Below are 24337 nucleotides of genomic sequence, written 5' to 3'. Positions count from 1 at the left end.
CCCCCCCCCCCACACTGATTTGAAAACAAATGTAAGTCTTTGCTGAATATGTGCTGTACACTGTAGGGGAATATGAGATACATTACTTGTTTTGCAGTTGTATAGGTTTAATATGAATGAATATACAGTATTAATTTATGTGAAGGCCTTTAAAAAGTCTTAAAAAGTTAGGTTTTTAAAAACCCTCTAGATACCTTGTATTAACATCGCAATTTATGAATAATAATTATTTATTTATTTTTCTTCTCCCACTTCAAGGGTACCCATTCAACGACGTGTGCCAGTGGTTTATCGATCGCGCCGACCTCATTTTCGTGGTTTTTGATCCCACCAAGCTGGACGTCGGTCTCGAGTTGGAGATGCTCTTCCGGCAGCTGAAAGGTCGGGAGTCCCAGATCCGTATCATCCTCAATAAGGCCGACAGCTTGGCGACCCAGGACCTCATGCGTGTCTACGGCGCCCTCTTCTGGAGCCTGGCGCCCCTCATTAACGTGACCGAGCCCCCGCGCGTCTACGTCAGCTCTTTCTGGCCCTATGACTACGCACCGGACACCAGCCGTGACCTCTTCAAACGTGAGGAAATATCCTTGCTGGAGGACCTGAACCAAGTGATCGAGAACCGTCTGGAGAACAAAATCGCCTTCATCCGCCAGCATGGCATCCGCGTTCGCATTCACGCCCTCCTGGTGGACCGCTACGTGCAGACCTTCAAGGAGAAGATGAGCTTCTTCAGCGACCCCGAACTGGTCTTCAAGGAGATCGTGGACGATCCCGACAAGTTCTACATTTTTAAATCCATCCTGGCCAAAACCAACGTCAGCAAGTTCGACCTGCCCAACCGAGACGCTTACCGCGACTTCTTCGGGATTAACCCAGTAAGCAGCTTCAAGCAACTGTCGGCCCAATGCTCCTACATGGGCGGTTGTCTACTGGAGAAGATCGAGCGCGCCATCACCCACGAACTGCCCTCTCTGCTCGGCAACATCAACTCCGGCAAGAACCCGACCCTGTCCTCCTGCGAGGCCACCGGCTGTGGGGAAAAGCCCAAGAACCGCTACCGGCGAAACTGAGAGAAGAAAACCAGGTGGGAGGGAGACCGAGGAGGAGGACGAGAGAAAGAAAGGAGGAACGGTGGAGCGAACAAACCGAGGAGGAGCAGTGGAGCTAATCCTGTTCCTGCCGCGGGTCCGTTAAGAGTCAATGGAGACGGATCTCACAGGACTTTTTTTTTGCGTGAAGAGGTTGTGTGTGGGGATGTTTGAGGGTGGGGGATTCTGGGATGGGGTGGAGGGAGGCTCTTGTGAAGTCTTGAGGCAGAGTTTCTTGAGAATGCGAGGAGAGCGCGCCAAAACAACTCTCCTCTCTTTCCGCACTACTTTTATAAACTGTCTGCAGTTTTGGAGGGAAAAATGTGTACGTATGGAAAGACAAAAATGGCTGACACACACTTAAAAAATGTAAAAAATAGCAAAAATAAAATATCCTGAGACTGAAAATGGGTTTCAGCTGCCTTGAATGTGAACAGTGATGCAATTGTCATGTTTTAAACTTACTGAATCAGTTCCCCAGTTGTGGGTTGGTAGTTCACTTTTATAGGTTAGTAGTAACTATGGATGATTATTTCTCTCTCTTCAGACTGATAAGCTACTAGCATTTTTATACTGCATGTTATGATACATATGGGTTTGTTTTTTTCACATTTCCACTTATCCACTTTGTATACCACAATAAAAAACGATCTACACTCTTAAAAATAAAGGTTCTGAAAGGAGGTTTTCACAGCAATGTGATGGAAGATCTGTTTGGGGTTCTCCAAAGAACTTTCAATGGAATAGTTCACCCAATAATGAAAACGGGTACGTTTTGAAAATATGTAGATGAGTTTGTTTCCTCATCTGAACAGATTTGGAGAAATCGAGCAGTATATTCAGTGAATGGGTGCCGTCAGATTGAGAGTCCAAACAGCTGATAAAAACATCACAATAATCCACAAGTAATCCACACATCGCCAGTCCATCAGTTAATGTCTTATGAAGGGAAAGCTGTGTGTTTGTAAGAAACAAATACATTATTTAGACATTTTAACTTTAAACTGTTGCTTCTGGCCAAAATATGAGTCCATAATAACGCTTCCTCCGGTGAAAAAGTCCATCCCCTGTTGCCTTCTCAAATCAAAATGAACTTATATATTTGTTTAGAACTGTTTTGTCTTGTAAACGGTGCTTGATCTGTGAATATTTCTCTCATCCGCCAGCATGGCATCCGCGTTCGCATTCACGCCCTCCTGGTGGACCGCTACGTGCAGACCTTCAAGGAGAAGATGAGCTTCTTCAGCGACCCCGAACTGGTCTTCAAGGAGATCGTGGACGATCCCGACAAGTTCTACATTTTTAAATCCATCCTGGCCAAAACCAACGTCAGCAAGTTCGACCTGCCCAACCGAGACGCTTACCGCGACTTCTTCGGGATTAACCCAGTAAGCAGCTTCAAGCAACTGTCGGCCCAATGCTCCTACATGGGCGGTTGTCTACTGGAGAAGATCGAGCGCGCCATCACCCACGAACTGCCCTCTCTGCTCGGCAGCATCAACTCTAGCAAGAACCCGACTTTGTCCTCCTGCGAGGCCACCGGCTGCGGGGAAAAGCCCAAGAACCGCTACCGGCGAAACTGAGAGAAGAAAACCAGGTGGGAGGGAGACCGAGGAGGAGGACGAGAGAAAGAAAGGAGGAACGGTGGAGCGAACAAACCGAGGAGGAGCAGTGGAGCTAATCCTGTTCCTGCCGCGGGTCCGTTAAGAGTCAATGGAGACGGATCTCACAGGACTTTTTTTTTGCGTGAAGAGGTTGTGTGTGGGGATGTTTGAGGGTGGGGGATTCTGGGATGGGGTGGAGGGAGGCTCTTGTGAAGTCTTGAGGCAGAGTTTCTTGAGAATGCGAGGAGAGCGCGCCAAAACAACTCTCCTCTCTTTCCGCACTACTTTTATAAACTGTCTGCAGTTTTGGAGGGAAAAATGTGTACGTATGGAAAGACAAAAATGGCTGACACACACTTAAAAAATGTAAAAAATAGCAAAAATAAAATATCCTGAGACTGAAAATGGGTTTCAGCTGCCTTGAATGTGAACAGTGATGCAATTGTCATGTTTTAAACTTACTGAATCAGTTCCCCAGTTGTGGGTTGGTAGTTCACTTTTATAGGTTAGTAGTAACTATGGATGATTATTTCTCTCTCTTCAGACTGATAAGCTACTAGCATTTTTATACTGCATGTTATGATACATATGGGTTTGTTTTTTTCACATTTCCACTTATCCACTTTGTATACCACAATAAAAAACGATCTACACTCTTAAAAATAAAGGTTCTGAAAGGAGGTTTTCACAGCAATGTGATGGAAGATCTGTTTGGGGTTCTCCAAAGAACTTTCAATGGAATAGTTCACCCAATAATGAAAACGGGTACGTTTTGAAAATATGTAGATGAGTTTGTTTCCTCATCTGAACAGATTTGGAGAAATCGAGCAGTATATTCAGTGAATGGGTGCCGTCAGATTGAGAGTCCAAACAGCTGATAAAAACATCACAATAATCCACAAGTAATCCACACATCGCCAGTCCATCAGTTAATGTCTTATGAAGGGAAAGCTGTGTGTTTGTAAGAAACAAATACATTATTTAGACATTTTAACTTTAAACTGTTGCTTCTGGCCAAAATATGAGTCCATAATAACGCTTCCTCCGGTGAAAAAGTCCATCCCCTGTTGCCTTCTCAAATCAAAATGAACTTATATATTTGTTTAGAACTGTTTTGTCTTGTAAACGGTGCTTGATCTGTGAATATTTCTCTCCTGATTCAGACAAGGCAACTTTTTCAGTGGATAAAGCAATATTATGGATAGAGGACTCATATTTTTGCCAGAAGCAATGGTTTGAAGTTAAAAATATATTAATGATGTATTTGTTTCTTACATACATGCAACTTTTCGCTTTTTCATTAATTGATGGACTGGAGTGGTGTGGATTACTTCTGGATTATTGTGATGTTTTTATCAGCTGTTTGGACTCTCATTCTGACGGCACCCATTCACTGCAGAGGATCCATTGCTGAGCAAGTGATGCAGTGCAAAATTTCTCCAACTGAACTATTCCTTTAACTAAACTGTTCTTTTTTTAGAGCAACATTTTGATAATATTTTTCCACAGAAATAACCTTTTGTGCATTTGAACGGTTCCATGGATGTTAAAGGTTCTTCACGGAACCTTCGATGCCAATACAGAACCTTCATTTTTAATAGTATATTTAAAATTCCACAACTAATAGCCAGGTCTTATGTAATGGTTGGGGTTTTGTGTGGAAATAATCACATTAATCTAGATATCTAGATAGATGTTACCTCAGAAAGCTGCATTTTTATAAGCTTTAGGCTTTTTTGGAATCTTAGTGATGATGTATGGTAGTCAACAGTGAACATAGTGCAAACAGAACAGTTCTGTGGGAGCGACAAAACTGCAATAAAGTGTTATTAACCAAGCTGTGTGGTTTTTTTGGAGTTGGGTCGTCGGGGTTAATAGACTCGGATCTCTTCTGAAAGAACTGTCTAGTCCCTGTTAAATATCATGGTCACTCTTTGTTCCCACCTCCAAAAATAGATACAAGATGTTATCGCTATCAGATTTAGATTTTAACCGCAGGTAAGTGCTGAACGATGCTCAAGTCAGCTGTATATTTAGCAGTGTTTTCTGAGGCAGGTGGAGATCACAGGGGTCGTCATAAATGTAGCAAGCCCATTAAAACATGCAGAGGATGTGAATATTGCTCAATCCCTGAGCATGATTTGTTATTCTGACAGGTGGCTTGTTTAAAAATCTCTGATGTTTAAAAGTATTAAACTACAGATCATGAGCTGTAAAAACTACACAGGTCACCATTACAAGCGCATTCAAATGACCTGGCAACCAACCACAACTTTTGCATGTGCAAACTCCCCTCTCGTATTCTTTAGGCAATGTAAAAATCAGACTATTACAGTGAAAATAGTTTTTCCCAACACTTCTAATTAGCCGTGAGTGAGTGTCCATATGTGTTGAAGTTGCTGTGGCGGTAGCTGTCCACTAGAGTGAGCACAGAATGTGAAGCGCTATTGCATCACATTGACGTGAGGACAAAGCAACAGAAATTACACAACATAATGCTGAGGTAAGGAAGATTGTAATGCAAACCATTTTTGCCAACATGAGATGAATGAAATAAATGCTCATTATGAAACAGGGGCAGTTTAATGTAAACTCGTACAGCAGCTTAAAGGGCTAGTTCACCCAAAAATGAAAATTCTGTCATTAATTACTCACCCTCATGTCGTTTCAAACCCGTAAGACCTTCGTTCATCCTCGGAACACAAATTAAGATAGTTTTGTTGGAATTTGAGAGCTGTCTGACGCTGCATAGACAGCAACGCAACTGAAATGTTCTCAAGTCCAGAAACGTAGCAAGGAGATCGGTAAAATAATCCATGTGACATCAGGGGTTCAACCGCAATTATACGAAGCTACGAGAATACTTTTTGTGCGCAAAAGAAAAAAAAACAACTTTATTCAACAATTCGTCTCCTCAGCATCACCCTGTAAACAGCGTATGCTGTTCTGTGTTTTCAGTGGAGAGAGTCTTACCATTATGTGTGAGGTTAACATAAGAATAAACCTTTTTGATTGAGAGAAGAGAAAAATTGGCCCCCCAGGCCCTCCAAGATGTAGATGAGTTTGTTTCTTCATCAGAACAGATTTGGAGAAATGTATCATTACATCACTTGCTCAGCAATGGATCCTCTGCGGTGAATGGGTGCCATCAGAATGAGAGTCCAAACAGCTGATAAAAGCATCATAATAATCCACACCACTCCAGTCCATCAGTTAATGTCTTGTGAAGTGAAAGGCTGTGAGTTTGTAAGAAACAAACCCATCATTAAGACATTTTAATCTTCAAAGCATTGCTTCTGGCTAAAATATGAGTCCTTTATCCATAATACTGCTCTCTCCAGTGAAAAGGTCCATCTCCTGTTTCCCACTCACATCAGAATCCACCCACATATTTGCTTAGAACAATTCTGAACCGTTTTCACTTGTAAACTGTGCTTGATCATGTGCTTCAGATGTGCTTCAGACAGGACAACTTTTTCACAAGAGAAAGCAATATGGATAAAGGACTCATATTTTAGCCAAAAGCAAGATGTTGATGGACCGGAGTGGTGTGGATTACTGGTGGATTATTGTGATGTTTTTATCAGCTGTTTGGACGCTCATTCTGACGGCACCCATTCACTGCAGATGATCTATTGGTGAGCAAGTGATGTAATGCTACATTTCTCCAAATCTGTTCCGATGAAGCAATGTGATAGAATATCTATTTGGGGTTCTCTAAAGAACCTTCAAAGGAATAGTTCACCCAATAATGAAAATTTGTAAGATTTGAAAATATGTAGATGAGTTTGTTTCCTCATCGGAACAGATTTGGAGAAATTGAGCAGTATATTCAGTGAATCTACATCTACATCTTGGATGGTCTGAGGGTGAGTACATTTTTTGCTAATTTTAATTTTTGGATAAACTATTTCTGCAATCAAGGTACTAATATGGCACTAATAGCAGACAATAACAAAAAATAACTCCAATAGTTCAAACAGTAAAGCATGGTGCATGAAGTGCCAAGATCATGGGTTTGATTCCCAAGAAATGCATGAACTGATAAAACCCGCTATAGGTACCTATACACGCTATAGGTTGCTTTGAATAAAAGCATCTATCAAATGCAGACATGAAAAAATAGTTTCCCCACAATACTGCATAATTCCTGTAGCTCAAACAGTAGTAAACGCTGCAAAAAAAAAAAAAATGATTCAAAGAAAACGCAAGGCCTGATAGAAATATGTATATAACTTGAATGCAATGTAAGTTGCTTGGATAAAAGCACCTACCAAGTGCATAACTGTACATATAAATCCACCGCAAACTCACTTTCAGCTCAATTCTGATAAGAAACGCACACGTTACACCTTCACATAATTTCCTGTCTGTCTGTCTGTCTGTCATCTATCTCTGTCTGTCTGTCTGTCTGTCTATATATCTATTTACTATACATATATTTACTTCTATATATTATACATATTTATATTTGATGCACTACAGTTATGAGAATGTATAAGAATTCTAAGAATTTATAAGTTGAGAACTTTTAAATTAGTAAATAAAAGTTTTTAAAAAGTGTATAGGACATACAGTCATTTATGCATCTTGAATGATAAGTTAATCCATATGCGCAATCTTCATGATTTTGATCCCATTACGCGCGTTTAATTCGCAATAGAAGCGCCTGCAAGATCCGGAGGGGGAACTCAGGAAAGGTCGGTGCTCCAGTCAAGAGAATAGTAACGCGACAGGCCGTTTTAGAAAGAAGACTGGCTGAATTTTTCTACTTATTTTGTTTTACCGTAACGCTGTTGTTGCCTTTATGTCCGTCTGACAGGACGCGGAGTCTCCAGGGGGGCTCCAAACATTGCAAGTACAGCATCTCCTCCAGCTGTAGCTCAGGCGAATCCGCCATCCGCAAACCAGTGGTCAAAGGCCTCCGGACTCAAAGGAAGATGCCGCAGCTGTTCGAAAGGTCGGCTGGACATTTCTGGAACCCCAAGTTTGACTCCAACATTCTGGAGGAAGCCTGCCGCGAGCGCTGCTTCCCTCAAACGCAACGGCGTTTCCGCTGTGTGTTGTTTTACTTGGTGGCCGCCAGCCTCCTCTGGGGGTTGTTCTTCATCGCTAATGCTAATCGATGTGAACGGACTGCCTTCTTATTGCCCACGGCCGCCTTCCTACTCCTCTGTTCTGTCCTGTTCGCCTTCACGTTCACCCGGTTCTACGTCCACTGCTACAATCAAGCCTCGCTGTTGCTCATCGTGGTGACATTTGCCCTCACTCTTGCACCTCAGATCCAGACTTCAGGCTTTAGTGACTTTAATGTTCCTTCTTTGAAGGATGAAGAGGACGCAGGCGACTTCAGTGGCACAGAGGATAAAAACCTGACGTTTGAAGCCACCCGCAGTGGAGGTCCAGTTGCTCCTTGTTTGTCCCCAGTTGGCACCTTCTCTCTAGGCATGGAGGTGCTTTCGTTGCTCTACAGTTTCCTCCACGTCCGTTTGTACGCTTCGCTCCTGCTCGGCTTGCTCTACTCAGTGCTTTTTGAGACTCTTGGCTGGATGCATTTGATTCAAGGCAATGGCTGGAGGAACTCCACTGAGGAACATTTGGAAACGCTCTACTGGCTGATCCCAGGAAGGGTCATTTTGCATCTCTGCGCCCACGTCATTGGCATCCACCTTTTTATTATGTCCGAAGTGCGTTCACGCAGCACGTTCCTCAAGGTCGGCCAAGCCATCATGCATGGGAAAGACTTGGAGGTGGAAAAGGCCCTGAAGGAGCGGATGATCCACTCGGTGATGCCTCGTAGGGTGGCTGATGAGCTCATGAAGCAGAGCGATGACGACAATGACAATTCAGTTAAGCGCTACTCGACGGGAGCGGTCATTGCGGGTGCCTCCAGCCCAAGGAGCACCAAACGCAAGAAGACATCGATACCTCGAGGCCAGATCATCTTTCGGCCGTTCAACATGAAACGCATGGAGCCGGTCAGCATCCTGTTCGCGGACATTGTGGGATTCACCAAGATGAGCGCCAATAAGTCGGCGCATGCCCTAGTGGGACTCCTCAATGACTTATTCGGACGCTTCGATCGCCTGTGTGAGCTCACGTGTTGCGAGAAGATCAGCACGCTGGGAGATTGTTACTATTGCGTGGCTGGTTGTCCTGAACCAAGAGAAGACCATGCATACTGCTGTGTAGAGATGGGGCTTGGGATGATCCAGGCCATTGAGCAGTTCTGTCAAGAAAAGACTGAGATGGTGAACATGCGTGTTGGCGTCCACACTGGCACCGTGCTTTGCGGGATCCTCGGCATGAAGCGCTTTAAGTTCGACGTCTGGTCCAACGATGTCAACCTAGCCAATCTTATGGAGCAGTTGGGTGTTGCCGGGAAGGTGCACCTTTCGGAGGCCACGGACAAGTTTTTGGATGACCGGTATTTGCGAGAAGACGGGCGAGTTACAGAAAGGATCGGACCAAGTGTGGTTGTAGATCAGCTTAAAGGTAAGATGTGCATTTCTAGTAACTAACACAGTGTACATGATTATGTTTCCTTGTTTAGCACTGTGCTTAATCTTTGTTGCGAGGACTGAGTGGGACACTTTTGGCTCTTGGCTCATGTAGCTGTTAAATATTTCTTGCTGCACTGAAACTTTATTCTTCAGCCTGAGTATTGTCAGTGTCCTCAGTGTTCACTTGTTGAAGCGTTTTGTTGAATTTTTGCCCTTGCAGTTTCTGTGACATATTCGGTTAACCGAGCAGGTATTTTAGGCAGTAACATGCTGTCTAACCTTTTCCGCAGCCTTCAGAAAGGGACTATTACAGATTTGTACAGTCAGTTTTTCCTCAAAAAAGGCCTGTCATTTTCTATGTATAATCGTGTTTTCCGTTCAGTGGTCAACAAAGCAAAATTAGCATTTGCAAGTGGCAAATTAGCAAAAATCCAGTCATGTTAGCATACAGTGTAATGTTTGCAAACATTTGTTGCATATATATATATATATCCTTTCATTTAAAGGGATAGTACACCCCAAAAATTAAAATTGTCATTTACTAACCCTCTTGTAGTTTCATATGCATGATTTACTTATATTTTACTTATATGCATGACTAAAAAAAGTCAACGTTCATTTATATATTTTCCACAGATGCAATTAAGTCATACCGGTATGGAACAACATAAGGGTGTGAGTAAATGCACTGTTATATAATATTAATTATTTGTATTGGTTTTAGTTTAAGTTTTAGTATTTTTTATGTGCATTTTTTATATGCTACTTTTAATATTCTTTTTGTTTTGGCTTTAATTTATTTAAACTTTAGTCATTTTAAATTCATATTATATATTCATAATATTTACACTGTAAATGATGAAATTTTTTTTTGAGTGAACGGTCCCTTTAATAGCTAATAAAGAGATTCATGATGGAGATTTGTCGATTCGTTTTGTCTTGCAAAAGGGTTGTAATTTTCTCTGTTACCTGATTTAATGCGCTTTCGGATCAGCAATCAACAAAGAAAAATTAGCATTTGCAAATTAGCAACCTTCTTTTTGCATGCTAATAATTATTTTGAATTTCAGACTAACCTCTCCTTTCGCTTAATGGCTGGTCACCTCACTTACATCAAGTATTGGATTCTCAAAGCACTTGACATTTGTATAAATGTGGCCGAAGGCTGGCATTTTTATGTAATTAACTTATGCAAATGGTTCCTTCTTGTTAATTGTACTTGAGCTCAAGCAAAAGCCAATAATTGGGCGTTGAGTGATACATTTTCCTAGCCGTACAGAATATGAATGTCCCAACGTGTTATTAATCCTTTCAGGTCATAATTATGGTTACTTAATAGATCCTCTTCATTTAATGAGGAATGCCAGACTGTAATTAATATCAAATGGAATTCTCATTTTGACAGTATTGATAACGGGTCGAATGATTAAACCTCTTATAATATTAGCAAAGTGGCATATTCAGGTTTTTAAGGAGCCAAAACTGACCCATGCGTTTCCACAGGACTTTTAACATCTTTATCCGCCATGCTAAAATCTAAGCGCTGAAGGATCCCAAACGCCTATTTGCGAGTGGATAGTCACTTGGCGAAACCGAAATCGCTGTGCCAGAACAAATCTCTATGCTGTCACAGCATCATCTCGCCGTGGCAGCGCAGGTGTCTCTGTAGGTCCTGCGGGTCAACTGGAATTGATGGCGCGGATGTCGCCCTTGAGAGACTCGCTTCATTTCGCTGGTGTTAGTTGCCAGCACTCCCTCTCAATCAGAGATGATTTGAGTCTCTTGAGGAACTCTGCTTCATTTTTTTACTCCGTCATTCCCTCAGCCTTCGTTTAAAAGGGTAAAATGTCCTCCTTAAAATGGTCCCATGGTGCTCGTTTCTGAATATCTGTCAGTTCCTCTCTCAATTTCTTTCCTTCACTCTCTGTTTTTATGTGCCACTCAGTACTGTAGTCTTTCCAGTGGATAGTTTAGCTTTTTTCTTCTTCTACAGTTTCATGACTCAGAATGGTACAGCAAGGTTAAGCATAACATTGCATAACAACCTTTCTTTTTCTAGCACCACTGAAGTCTCTGTTGAATTCACTGCATCTCATTTCGCTCGGTTTAACACACACTGTACCCGAGGCCTGAAGCTTTAATATATGACTTCCTTTCTTTAATCATCAACAAAATGATTAAAGTGGCGACATTCTTTACTTCATATCTTGTATTCAGTTGATTGCCCCTCTTCAGGCATTTCTGTTTTTTCTTTTTTTCCTCCCATTAACTGGCTGAAAGCTTAATTTTCCCACTCCGGAGTGATGTATTCAGTCCAGCGCTCAGGATTTATCTTTCCCTCATGGATTTGCAGGCCCATTGAATGAGCTCTCCGTCAAGAGAGACTTCGACTCCAGAATGGCAAAAAATCTTCCAGCTGCTCGCAGTAGCTGCGTAAATCACTGAAGGAAAGTAGTGAGCTTGTGTGGAAACCTGGCAGACCTGGGAATAGAGACTGGCTGGGTCTCGAGTAAATCACACTGACCTGGACGCTAATCACAAAACGGCAGTCTCTCTTCAGACGCGATGTACTTTTGAATTGGACATGTGTTTAAATGAAAGCATTGTTTGAGCTGACTCTCGCAGCAAGGTCTTTCAGTTTGCTGGTGAAATCAAGCTGCGCAAACAAACAAAAACAGCACACCTGGGTCCTTCCTACTGTGCAGTACATTTTCATGTGAAATCAAACCATGAAACCAAGAGCCCATCAAATCACATTTTTTTGTTGTTGCTGCTTTTAAGTCCTTGTATGTTAGCTTTTGAAGTCGTCTATATGTTAGTGTACTGCTGAAAGACCAAATTAATTTATATATAATTTTAAAATGTACAGTTCTTCCACTTTTGTGAACATTAGCCAGATGTATAAATATTTTCTTATTTATAGATAATATTTTGGATAAAATACACTACAGATGCTAAAAATGGAATGCAGTAGTAGTTCATTTTCTTCTAATACAATATTATAATTATGTAAGTTAATATAAATTACTGTTCTATGTAAAAAATATTGTATTGTATTTAAAATGTCCTATTTATGGGAAAATGGACCAGATATATTATATAATATGATTCTAAATATGGAAATTAATTCATTATTATTTATTATAATTAATATTTTAATTATTATTAATTCATTATAGGCATCATATTTCATTTTCTTTTGTGACAATATATAATTAAGTAAATATAGCAGTAATTTTCAACAAATTGCACTGCTTTGGAAGCCATTTACATGTTAGCATACCGATAACAGACCAGATTAACTTACACACATTTAAAATGTAAAGTTTTTCACTTCTGGAAAAGATAGACTAGATTTTTTTATTTTTATTTTATGTAAAATATTAAACTTTTAAAATTAAATGTGTACTTCTAAAAAAACAAATTAAATTATGCATATATTTAAAGTGTACATTTTTATCACTTTGGGAAAATGGACCAGATACATAAAGCAAATATTTATTTATTTTGGATCAGTTTTTACATTTAAATTTCAAATTCTAAAGATGGAAATCTTATTTCGTTTTCTTTTATCACAATATAAGTGCAGCAGTAATCTTTAACACATTGTCCTGCTTTGGTTTGACTGGATATTTATGTCGAATAAGAGGTTTAGTCATTCGACCCGTTATCAATACTGTCAAAATGAGAATTCCATTTGATATTAATTACCATTTTTTGGTAATTTGCAGGGCTGCACGATTAATCGAAAGGCGATAAATCGTGATTAGGTAGAAGCTGCGATTGTCATGCTTATCTTTCAGTGAAGCACAGTTCTGTGATCAGTAGTAAATCTCCATCCGAAGTCCAGAGGGCTCTCTCGTGCTGAAACTCCAAATACGCCCCGCAGAAGAAACCCAGGAAATGCCTATAGCGGTAGCTGGATAAACAAAGTTATTATTATTATTATTATTTTCATTAAAATAAAGTATATTTATAATGCAATGCCTTTATCACTGCTTAAATATTATGAAATATGTTGCGTGCCTTATTCTGTGTAAGAAGCCACATCATCTCACAGAGGGATTTATTTCAAACACTCGACTGACGTTATGAAGTGAGTTTGGAGTAAAAACATGTTATTAAATGGGGTATTTTCACGTGCTTTCAGATGGAGCAGCATTTGCTATGCAAACAACTTTCATAATCGCAGAACGATATCTTCGATTTCATAAACGTGCAATAATATCGTCTGCGATTTTGCGTAGCTTGTCAGAGAACTATGGCTCTGTGTAGTAAACGCTGCTCCATCTGAAAGCACGTGCTGGATATTTACTACTAATCACAGAACCGGCTTTACTGACAAGATACGCATGACAATCACATGCGATTAATCGTGCAGCCCTAGTAATTTGTTTATAGTTTTTGTTGTTGTTTTGACTGTGTCCCCAAATATCACCTTACATCCTGTTTTTATTTCAGTCTTCTGTCAATTCTAACAAAAGCCAGTGAATGACATCACCTTCCAGGAAGTGATATCAATTTGGTGGGAAAACAACAGCAGTATTAGCAATGGATTTGATTAATTCTGTAATGTTGTCTCACTATAAAACATCCATGTTTGTTACTATAAATATTTTTTTGTTTGTTTGTTTTGAAGACATACCGAGCTGTTACTGCATAGCAGGAACAACCCACCACCAATCGTCAATGCTAATGCTAGGAAAACAGGTCTGAAGTAAATAGAGAGGGAATGATAAAAGTGTACTTATACAGTCGCCTCCAGTGAGGCACTAGTCAAGAAAAACAATATCCCGACCTCACATGCTCTTGTATTGCGTGCAAGCGGTGAATAAGTCACTGTCGTTTCTACAATGCTGTCTGGTGCACTTCCAATAAACCACAGTCTGCTTTATAAATAGCAAAAATAAGAATAGTCGTAACTGCTGCCCTGGATAAACAACACCAGCCGATGCATCGCCCAAGGGAGGACGAGGCCTGACCCTTCGGCTGCTTTTTGAAAAACAAGTGCATTTCTTGTGGCTCCATGATGAGAGATTAAAGCGTTTAATAAAATAACTTCTTAGCACAAGTGTTCTTGAGTGTCACGGTGGCATGTATCTTTGTGCCTTCCACATCCCGTTCCCTCTGGCGCTTCCGACTTCCCACTGCATGAGTGTGTGTGTGTGTGCTGGCCCTTGTTGTGTGGAGTGCTCGTTTGAGTGGAAATGGTGGCTATTTTTGGCTGTTTCCCTGGAAAGTACATGACTGTGCCCTGGTCCTCCTGTGGTTTCAGAGAACGATGCCACCTCCCTTATCGTCGGGTTATCCAAATACCCGTTTTGTCAGGCATTTCAGTTCCCGCTGAAGAAAGAATATGGGTCATATTTTTGTGGCCCACAATTTTTCATGTGAACTCAATTTAGGAGATGCAGCCTGTTGTACCACCAAGTAGGTTATGATTGTTCATTAAGCTAACTTAGCATGACAGTAGCTTGGATATTTTCAGAGTAGCTTTTGCATTAACAAGCTGCTTTTTCCAATAATTAGCATTACTACAAAAACTTCACTCTCACATGAAAGTCTTATTCATTTTAGTGAATTGGTTCATTTTATATGTGATTTGGTTCATAACCCTTTAGTGGCTGGCACCTTTAAATTATACTCATACTACTGAGTACTACATATTACATTTTAATTATACTACTTTAAATGCTAAATAGTTTAAGATACAGTTTAAAGTTTGCGTCCCCAGCACTGGTCAAGTGTTAGTCGATATGCCTTGTACGTGTGAATTTGAAAGTTGCAGACTTAATTGCATAACAATCAATATATCATCTGTGAATTTCCATAAACCGCTCTGTGTGCGTTGTACAGCTAGGCTTTGATTTTTGTCACTGACATGAGGGTGACCTCTAATTAAATCATTCCAACTGAAAGAGCAACATTGCAACCACTTGGTTTGTGCTCCCAAAGGATTGTTTTTCAGTTAAGCATGACGGAGATTGTAGAGGAGCCTAAAAATTATTGTCTGTAGTTAATTTAAACTATATTTTCTGCAAAAACTGCTACCAGGATGCTTCAATGCTTACAGGACGTTGATATAACATTGCTATGGTATTCAAAGTGATTTTTAGTGCGGCTGCTAGTGTGTTTTAATATTTTGTATTTCAGTATTTAGTATATTTCAGTATTTTGTGTGTAAATATTTTGTGTTTTAGTTTTAATGACAGCAGCACTGGAGCCAACATGAACAAAAACTTATGATCATTTTCTCCATAATATTTGTGTCTGAAGTGTCTGAATGATTTTTGTCCCAAATTTTTATCAATTTTACTGGTACTCCTGTGTATGAAGAATTTCTGGGTATAATATGTCACAGTTTACTTTATTTTGCTATCCTCACTTACATAAATGAACTATAGTGTCCGGCACCCACTAGTAAAAAGATATCAAAAAATGATATCTCGTGTCTGAATAGTTTTTGATTGGACTGTAATTAACTGAAAAACTAAAAGCATAAAAATAGTTTTGTTACTTGAAATAACAAAAGCACACAATCAACCAAACTAAACTAACTTAACTCAACTAAAATGAGAACAGAAAGTATAAAAATAAAAACTTTTAGCATGAATGAACAAGGGGTCAAAATTTGTATGGTTACCAAAGGTCATTTAGCTGCTGCTGCTAGCTGCTGGAACTACACAGTCTGTTGCTAAAAAGCATCTTTCTCCATTGACCAAATGATCAGCTAGATTTCCCCAGGTATTCTTGATGGCTGGTGAAACAGAACGAGGGTGGTTTGGTGTCAAGGAGTGAGTCGACTGTGAAGACAAGGTAACTTTAGTTCTTTCGGCAGCTGCGATGACAGCTAATGAGACAGCTAAGAGTACATACATCCTGCCTGCTGTGATACTGATTCCCAGCATGCCGAGGCAGCTGCTGCTCTTTGATGTGTGATTGTTTGGCGTCTGAAGGTGACAGGAGAAGCCCACTAGCGCCATATTTGCACTGTTCTGACCTGCTGACTCCAAGTATGTTCTCATAAATGTTCTCATAAAAAATATGAAAAATTAAAAGTGGCAGTGTTGTTTCTCATTCTGACGTTGCCTCTTTCCTCTTGTCCCTGCGGTGTCTGCACTAGCAAAGCCAATGTTCTGCAGCCATGAATGAGATGTTATCTGTCAATTAGCGGATGTTTCTTTTTTCCCTTGAATGACCTGTGATTGAGTGTCTTGCTCAAGGGCACCGTGATTATACTTCATGATTCAGTCTAATCAGGGTTCAAACCAGGCGAGGTTAGGAGTTGAGCATTAAAGGGATAGATCTGTTGTTAAAATTTGCTGTTTATTTGCTCACCCTCAGGCAATCAAAATGAATACCGGTGGCTCCTGACAATATATATTGAGGTCTTATGAAGCGAAATGATCAGTCTGTGCAAGAAACTAAACATTATTTACAATATTATTAACTGTAATCCAGAGCCTCAGGCAAACGGTCTAGTGATATTTGGCTCGCAAACTAATCATTCTTTTGAATCATTCTAGTGAACTATATGAACCAGTTCACCAAATCGGACTGAACTATCTAAAACAGTTACTCAAGTTACTCAATCAAGCTAACTTTCAGATGTGTCTGAGAGTCACTCGGACTCAAAATGAGCACATGAGCCAGTGATATGTGCATGCATGAACCAAGCACTTGAAAAAAAGGGGTGAAATTAAAGTTTTTATGGTGTTGCGTGATTTCTGTAAAAAGGTTAGCTGAAAATTTGTATTTCATTTGATATACTTTCAACATGGAAAACATTCAAGTTTCACATCATAATTGGGTACTTTAATTATATAATTAACTGTGTATTAGGGCTGTCAAAATGGCTGAAAAACTAAATTCAAATTTTTTACTTAATTATTATCAATATTCAAATTATATTTGAATTTAAAAGGCATAATTTCAGTTAGGGGGAAAAAAGCTTTTGGCTTCTCTCCTGAGGCCCCAAGAGGATGCATCGAGCAAAATATTCTGCACGTTTCTTCAAAGCATAATAAAATAACATGACTATCTTTGAAAAAAGTGAATAATGTTTAAAATAATGATTATAAACTTTATATAATTAATAAAGTTGCTTAAACAATTAGAAACAAAACAGCATCATGCATGTATGTAATACAAAGAACCGAAAACCAATCACAAAGAGTACTTTCTTCATTTAAAAACATGAGATGCAGTGGGATGGGGAAAGCCGCTATAAAGTCTTGAGACATGTTTTTTAAAAGTTGAACTTGCATCAATTTTACATGGCTTTCTAAACATGGCGCTGCCTTGTGTGAGACACGAGTGCAACCGTGAAAGATGTCCCTCTAGAAAATGTGATAAATATGCGTTCTATGTGAACGGCTTGGTTTCGCTTTTGACATAAACAAGATCTTTCCCTCATTGATTGTTCTCTTTTTCTGCAATATTTTGAATGAACAACGCAGCAGCGCCACATCTAGTGGGTTCAACTGGATAGGCTAACAAAAACAATAAAATGCAATGACACTTACATCGTCGTCGCATTTCGTGCATCACTGATAAGGCTTCCTGACGCACACCTAAAATTCGAATGCAACGTTTTTGCATTCGAATGTGAATTTTTATTCTAAATGTGACGAATATTCGAAATTCATGTTCTCTTTTTCCACAATATTTTTAATGAACAACGCAGCAGCGCCGCATCTAGTGGCTTCAACTGGATAGGGTAACAAAAACATTAAAATGCAATGACACTTACATCGTCATCGCATTTCGTGCATCACTGATAAGGCTTCCTGACGCACACCTAAAATTCGAATGCAACGTTTTTGCATTCGAATGTGAATTTTTATTCTAAATGTGACGAATATTCGAAATTCGATTTTTTTTTGACAGCCCTACTGTGTATATGATTTGTCATTGTGCGATTATGTAAACGAACAAGTGAACTGAACCAGTTCATTAAAACAAACTGTCTGAAAGAATCAGTTCATTGAAAATATGGGGAAAGCCGCTATAAAGTCTTGAGACATGTTTTTTAAAAGTTGAACTTGCATCAATTTTACATGGCTTTCTAAACATGGCGCTGCCTTGTGTGAGACACGAGTGCAACCGTGAAAGATGTCCCTCTAGAAAATGTGATAAATATGCGTTCTATGTGAACGGCTTGGTTTCGCTTTTGACATAAACAAGATCTTTCCCTCATTGATTGTTCTCTTTTTCTGCAATATTTTGAATGAACAACGCAGCAGCGCCACATCTAGTGGGTTCAACTGGATAGGCTAACAAAAACAATAAAATGCAATGACACTTACATCGTCGTCGCATTTCGTGCATCACTGATAAGGCTTCCTGACGCACACCTAAAATTCGAATGCAACATTTTTGCATTCGAATGTGAATTTTTATTCTAAATGTGACGAATATTCGAAATTCGATTTTTTTTTGACAGCCCTACTGTGTATATGATTTGTCATTGTGCGATTATGTAAACGAACAAGTGAACTGAACCACTTCATTAAAACAAACTGTCTGAAAGAATCAGTTCATTGAAAAGAATCAGATTTCCCATTTTGCCTTAGGCTCTGGATTACAGGTAATAATGTTGTGAATAATGTTTAATTTCTTGCACAGACCGAACACTTCGCTTCATAAGACCTCAATATATTATAAGCAGCAACAGGTATTAATGTTGTGTTCCTTGATTTTCTTTTTTTTTAAATGAGCAGACTTGCATTTTTTTAATTAGCAAGGACCACGCTAAAAAATTCAGCTAAAATTCTTCTGAAGAAGAAGTCATCTGTTTCGTTTATGTTTGGAAAGCTGCTTCTCAAAACTTGCTCTTGAAGGGTTGCCATGTCCACTGGTTATAAGCATCGCTTATTAAGCATTTCTGGGCTTGTTGTTTGGGCTCAGCTTATATAGCAATCCATTTTATGGAGTTAATAAAGTAGGGAGGTCACTATATTTTGGTATGTGGCTTCTTTCTAAGATAACGTGATTGGATTTAAGTTTATTATGGGCTTGTTCTTGTTTGGTGTTTTTTTAATAGCAAGATCTGGCAACATTAATGAATCAGAAACGTTCCTCATTCACTGTGCACCACACATACAACACTGATATGTCATTAACAACTAGTTGTTCAGTTTGATTCATTACACACTGCATAGAGTATATATAAATGATTTTTTCTGGATTTGATTTGATTGTAGTATGCGTTTGTCATTGTCGTAAATGACTGAATTGAGTTTGTACAGAACAGGATTAAGCACTAAGAGGCGAATTGATTTGAATGCACTTTTTAGGCTCATTGGAAATGCATGCCTCAACCTAAATTTTTGCGAAACCCCAAAAATGTGCCTATACATAAAATTTGTGAGACCGTTTATGTATAGCAATTAACTGCGGTGCTTATGTATGAGAAATGGGTTCGAGTTGGCTTATGTTGTGTCCTAATTCCCTCCGCATCGTTTCCTATTATCTTTCATCAGTAGCTGCTAGAACAAATGAGCAAGAATCCAAAACTTAATTATGTACTGTAGCCAAGGGTGAAGCTTTGTTCATAATTAGCCGTCATTGTGTGTTTAATGACCGTGGAGAGTTGCTCTGCTATGTGAGATTTCCGTCAACTATGTGGACTGAGCCGAGAGCGTGTCGTTTCCACAGCTCAGCATAAAAGTACACCAAAACATCTTGAGTCAGCACAACCCTGTCTTTATCGCTTATGACAGAGATGTCTGTTACCTCATATTTACTGTCCAGAGAGATGCAGTATTAGCCAGCCAACCTGTTCTCCAGTTCTGCACCCTAATCAGACGTCATCTCTGACAGTCTACAGCGCCTGTGAACTTGAAGGGTCGAGGGGAGATAGTGAGCAGGTGCGTCTGACGTCTGAAGTGCAGTGTTTTGAAAAGCATTTGTCTTAGACGATCATAAGTCACCTACAGGCGATGGGATGCGATCAGAGCCACCTGGAGCCTGGCAGATATGAGCCTTCGCTGCCATATAAACAACTTGGACTGTTTATCACTGCAGATCAGAGGTCATATGCGCTGATTTTGATACCGGTCCACCGTCCGCTGGGCTCAGGTGTGTGTGGCAGCTGTCATATACCCACGGGTCAGACCGGCTGCCTGGTAATGCAATTATGATGGGAGTTTGTCATGGTGATGTGCTTGCCATCTTAAAAATGCTAATATTTACCTTTCCTCATGATGTTTCGCTGAAAATAATGAGACAAGTACAGGATTTTATTATTTGTGCTTGACATATTAAACGTCAGTGCATAATTTGTCCTGCGCTGCTGGTGCTACAGACATTAATGAACCCAAATGAAGTAGAAAATATACTTTCTTAGCAGTGAAACCTTAATATTTTAATACAATTAAATAATGATATAAAAATATTATTTTGAAATTGATACAAATAAATAAAACATAAAAATATTATTACTTTATGAATCATTTTCACCTGGTGTTATGAATAAAAACAATTTAATTTGTTTCATTTAATTGTACATTACGTAATATTTTTATGCTCACCAAGGTTGCGTTTATTTGATCAAAAATATACAGTAAAAACAGTAATATTGTGAAATATTATTTAAATTTCAAATAACTTTTTTCTATTTGAATATATTTTAAAATGTAATTTTTTCCCCCAAATTTCAGCATCATTACTCCTGTCTTCAGTGTCCCGATCCTTCAGAAATCATTCTAATATGCTGACTTGATGCTCAAGAATAATTTATTATTATTAATTATTAATATTAAAAATAAATTTGAGCTGCTTGATACTTTTGTTGAAACTGGGATTTTTTTTCTCCGTTGATGAATAGAAAGTTCAAATGAACATAATAAATTTAACATAAATAGCATAAATGTCTTTACTTCCATTTTTGATCAGTTTATGGGGTCCTTGCTAAATAAAAGCATTGACGTTTTTTCAAAAATTTTTACTGACCCTGAACTTTCGAACTATATTTTATTTATTACTAAATAATTGTATTTTTTACTAAAACTTCAAAATTCAACATGAATCAGTGATGGAGAGAAATTCTGTCTATGTCTATTGTTCACGTCTCTGTAAATATCATACATGGAGTATAGAGGGATCTCCATTGGATTCATTATCCCGCAGTCCTGATGGTGACAGATTCTGGTGTTTTGAGAGAAGGTGACAGCATCTCACTGTAATGAATGGAGTAAATCACTGCAAAGCCATTACAGCGGCGCACCGGCTCTGGCCTCTGGGAAGCCCACGTGTTTGACCCCGCTCACCATCATTTATTTCCACTGTCCTTCGGCTCAGGCCTCGCTGAAGACACTGATATCTGGCCCTTCATCTCTGTAGAAGGAATTGAGGTGGGTGTTGCTGCTCGGATCTGAGCGGATGATGGATTTGCTGTGAAACACGTTGGACTGTAGGTTATGCTGAGGTTATGTTGTTTGTGGGCTCACTGGGCTGTGTGCGTGCTAGATACTAGTGGAGCAGATTTTTTTTGCATCGAAAAACCTTGCCCAAGCATGCTGTTTGCATTCATAGCTAAAGTGTTTAAGATTGTTTCATTCTGTTATGAGCATTATATATACCGTACACATATTTAGGTCAATACGATTTTTTGAAAAGAAATGAATACTTTTGAATTCAGAGAAATTAATTCAGCAAGGATGCATTAAATGGATCAAAAGTGACAGTAAAGAAATGTATAATCTTACAAAAAAATATGAAGCAACACAACATTTTCAACATCGATAATAATCAGACATGTTTCCTGAGCAGCAAATCAGCATATCTGACTGATTTCTGAAGGATCATGTGACACTGAAGACTGGAGTAATGATGTAATAATAATATTATAATATGTAATAATATTTCGCAGTTTTACTGTTTCTACTGCATTTTTGATCAACAAATTCAACCTTGGTGAGCATAAAGGCCCGTTCACAACTAGGACGATAACTATAAAGATAACGATAAAGATATAGTTCCAAAAATCGTTCTCATAAAAATCGTTCTCATTATTAAAGAATAGCAGAGTCCACACCACAACTATAACGATAAAGACAAAGAGAAACGATATCGTACGATTTTTTGAAAAGAAATGAATACTTTTGAATTCAGAGAAATTAATTCAGCAAGGATGCATTAAATGGATCAAAAGTGACAGTAAAGAAATGTATAATCTTACAAAAAAATATGAAGCAACACAACATTTTCAACATCGATAATAATCAGACATGTTTCCTGAGCAGCAAATCAGCATATCTGACTGATTTCTGAAGGATCATGTGACACTGAAGACTGGAGTAATGATGTAATAATAATATTATAATATGTAATAATAATTCGCAGTTTTACTGTTTCTACTGCATTTTTGATCAACAAATTCAACCTTGGTGAGCATAAAGGCCCGTTCACAACTAGGACGATAACTATAAAGATAACGATAAAGATATAGTTCCAAAAATCGTTCTCATTATTAAAAAATAGCAGAGTCCACACCACAACTATAACGATAAAGACAAAGAGAAACGATATCGTTGGAATCACTTTCAAAACGATTTTTTCCCCAGCTGATGAACGATAAAAAATTGACATCCAATCAGAATCCATCCTGCTGTAACGAGCTCGAGAATTTAAAGCGGCAGACGCGTGTGCGCTTAGAATAAACAGACGATATCGTTCGCTGGTGTGGACGCTAATATCGTTATCTTTATAGTTAGCGTTCTTGGTGTGAACGGGGCTTAAGACCCCAAACTTTTGAACAATAATGTATATTCATGATTTTTTGTATTTATGTAATGTTCAATATTACAAATACAGTAGATTGGTCTCTTGTAGGGAACCAGTTGATTTGGAAAGATTGTTTCAATAAACTGGTTCAGAACTGGTTAAATGAGTCATTAATAATTTTTGAAGAAACATTTTGCTAAATATTCTTAACCTTTAGCTAAATCACCTAACTTAATAATAAACCTAGTGAACATATATAGATTGAGTATTACATATCTATATGCTTTTTGTTGTTGTTGTGTAATGTAGTTTGAAGTTGGATAGATTAATTCCAGCGAATTAGTAGATTGAGACGGTTCACTTCAGTGAATCATTCAAAAACTCTATCTGTCTATCTATCTATCTATCTATCTATCTATCTATCTATCTATCTATCTATCTATCTATCTATCTATCTATCTATCTATCCATCTGTCTATCTGTCTGTCTGTCTAAATATATTTTTGTTTAAAAATGATGTTGAATAAGTTAGATGATTTTTCTATTGCTGATTCTTCTCTAAGCTATCAGACGTACAGATTAAGTTTTCCAGCAGGAGCTCTAAATTTTCTGGTGTTTTTTCTCAAGCTCTTTGTGTTGTCAGAGCTGGCTGGAAGTCTAAATGTCACCGTCAAATGTACACACGACTGCTTTTCCCTACATCGGTCCTGTGTGGGATCCACAAAGCAACCATGCATTGATCCCTCGGGGGAAACGTGTCTGCTGTGGCTGTAGACTGGTTGGTTTCATCTGAAGCGTCTGAGGGAACGTGGGTGTGTTAAATACAGTCAGCTTTCTGTTATGAGTTACTTAGCGCTTCTCATCAACTCTCTCATCCCATGTTGATCCTTCCTAGAGTCAGCATGCGTGAACACACACGCTCATCCTGCTCTTCAGCGGCTCCGCGCTGCTGCTAATACCTCGTTAGCGTGCTCTGCGGGGAGGTCGCATGATAGATGGCGGTGTGAATGAAAAATGAGATGCTATGAAGGGAAAGCGGTCCATGAGAAGCCCTTCTGAAATAAGCATGAAGCCGCACAGATGTGTGGGACTCATTATAGAAACACCTGCAGAAAACTGCACACGGAAAAGACATGAAACAAAACTAACGTTTGTAACAGATACTTGAGACTTCCGGTGAAATGTGTCATTTTTGGATGTGAAAGTACTTTGACTGTGGCACTTTTTAGCATTTCAGTATATATTCATTATGAATCAGACATGACAGAAAGAGACAGTTCTTGGTTTAATGAGTCAGTGAGCTGTTGATTTGAGAATTAATTAGACTATTCAGTCCAATTTGTGAACAAGTTGTTGAGTCTAAATCATGTATGAATCATTTTGTTAATCGGTTCGCACCAGTAATTGAAAAGGT

General features: G+C 39.0%; 3 protein-coding genes across 3 annotated transcripts in view; all 3 read left to right on the top strand.

Annotated features, from left to right (window-relative positions):
- Nucleotides 1-1496, top strand: part of LOC107601542 (sarcalumenin-like) — a 24269-nt gene extending 22773 nt beyond the window's left edge. The window contains exon 7 of the mRNA XM_016293777.1: nucleotides 259-1496. Within this exon, the coding sequence (XP_016149263.1) occupies nucleotides 259-1070 (812 nt within the window). The 3' untranslated portion in view covers nucleotides 1071-1496. The remainder of the gene's footprint in view (nucleotides 1-258) is intronic.
- A 746-nt stretch (nucleotides 1497-2242) lies between these two features.
- LOC107601577 (sarcalumenin-like) lies at nucleotides 2243-3097 on the top strand (the record flags this gene model as incomplete). Its single annotated transcript, XM_016293813.1, has 1 exon — nucleotides 2243-3097. A coding segment is annotated over one exon (429 nt), but the record flags the coding sequence as incomplete, so codon positions are not given.
- Nucleotides 3098-5187: 2090 nt separating this feature from the next.
- The window catches only part of LOC107601541 (adenylate cyclase type 9), a 71090-nt gene continuing 51940 nt past the window's right edge, over nucleotides 5188-24337 (top strand). Inside the window, exons 1-2 of the mRNA XM_016293776.1 lie at nucleotides 5188-5195; nucleotides 7515-9187. Of these exons, the coding sequence (XP_016149262.1) occupies nucleotides 5188-5195; nucleotides 7515-9187 (1681 nt within the window). The remainder of the gene's footprint in view (nucleotides 5196-7514; nucleotides 9188-24337) is intronic.

The sequence above is a fragment of the Sinocyclocheilus grahami genome, unplaced genomic scaffold (genome assembly GCF_001515645.1).
Source record: "Sinocyclocheilus grahami isolate Dianchi unplaced genomic scaffold, SAMN03320097.WGS_v1.1 scaffold307.1, whole genome shotgun sequence".
NCBI lineage: Eukaryota > Metazoa > Chordata > Actinopteri > Cypriniformes > Cyprinidae > Sinocyclocheilus > Sinocyclocheilus grahami.
Note: the sequence above shows the minus strand (reverse complement) of the source record. Positions and strands in the feature narration are given on the sequence as shown.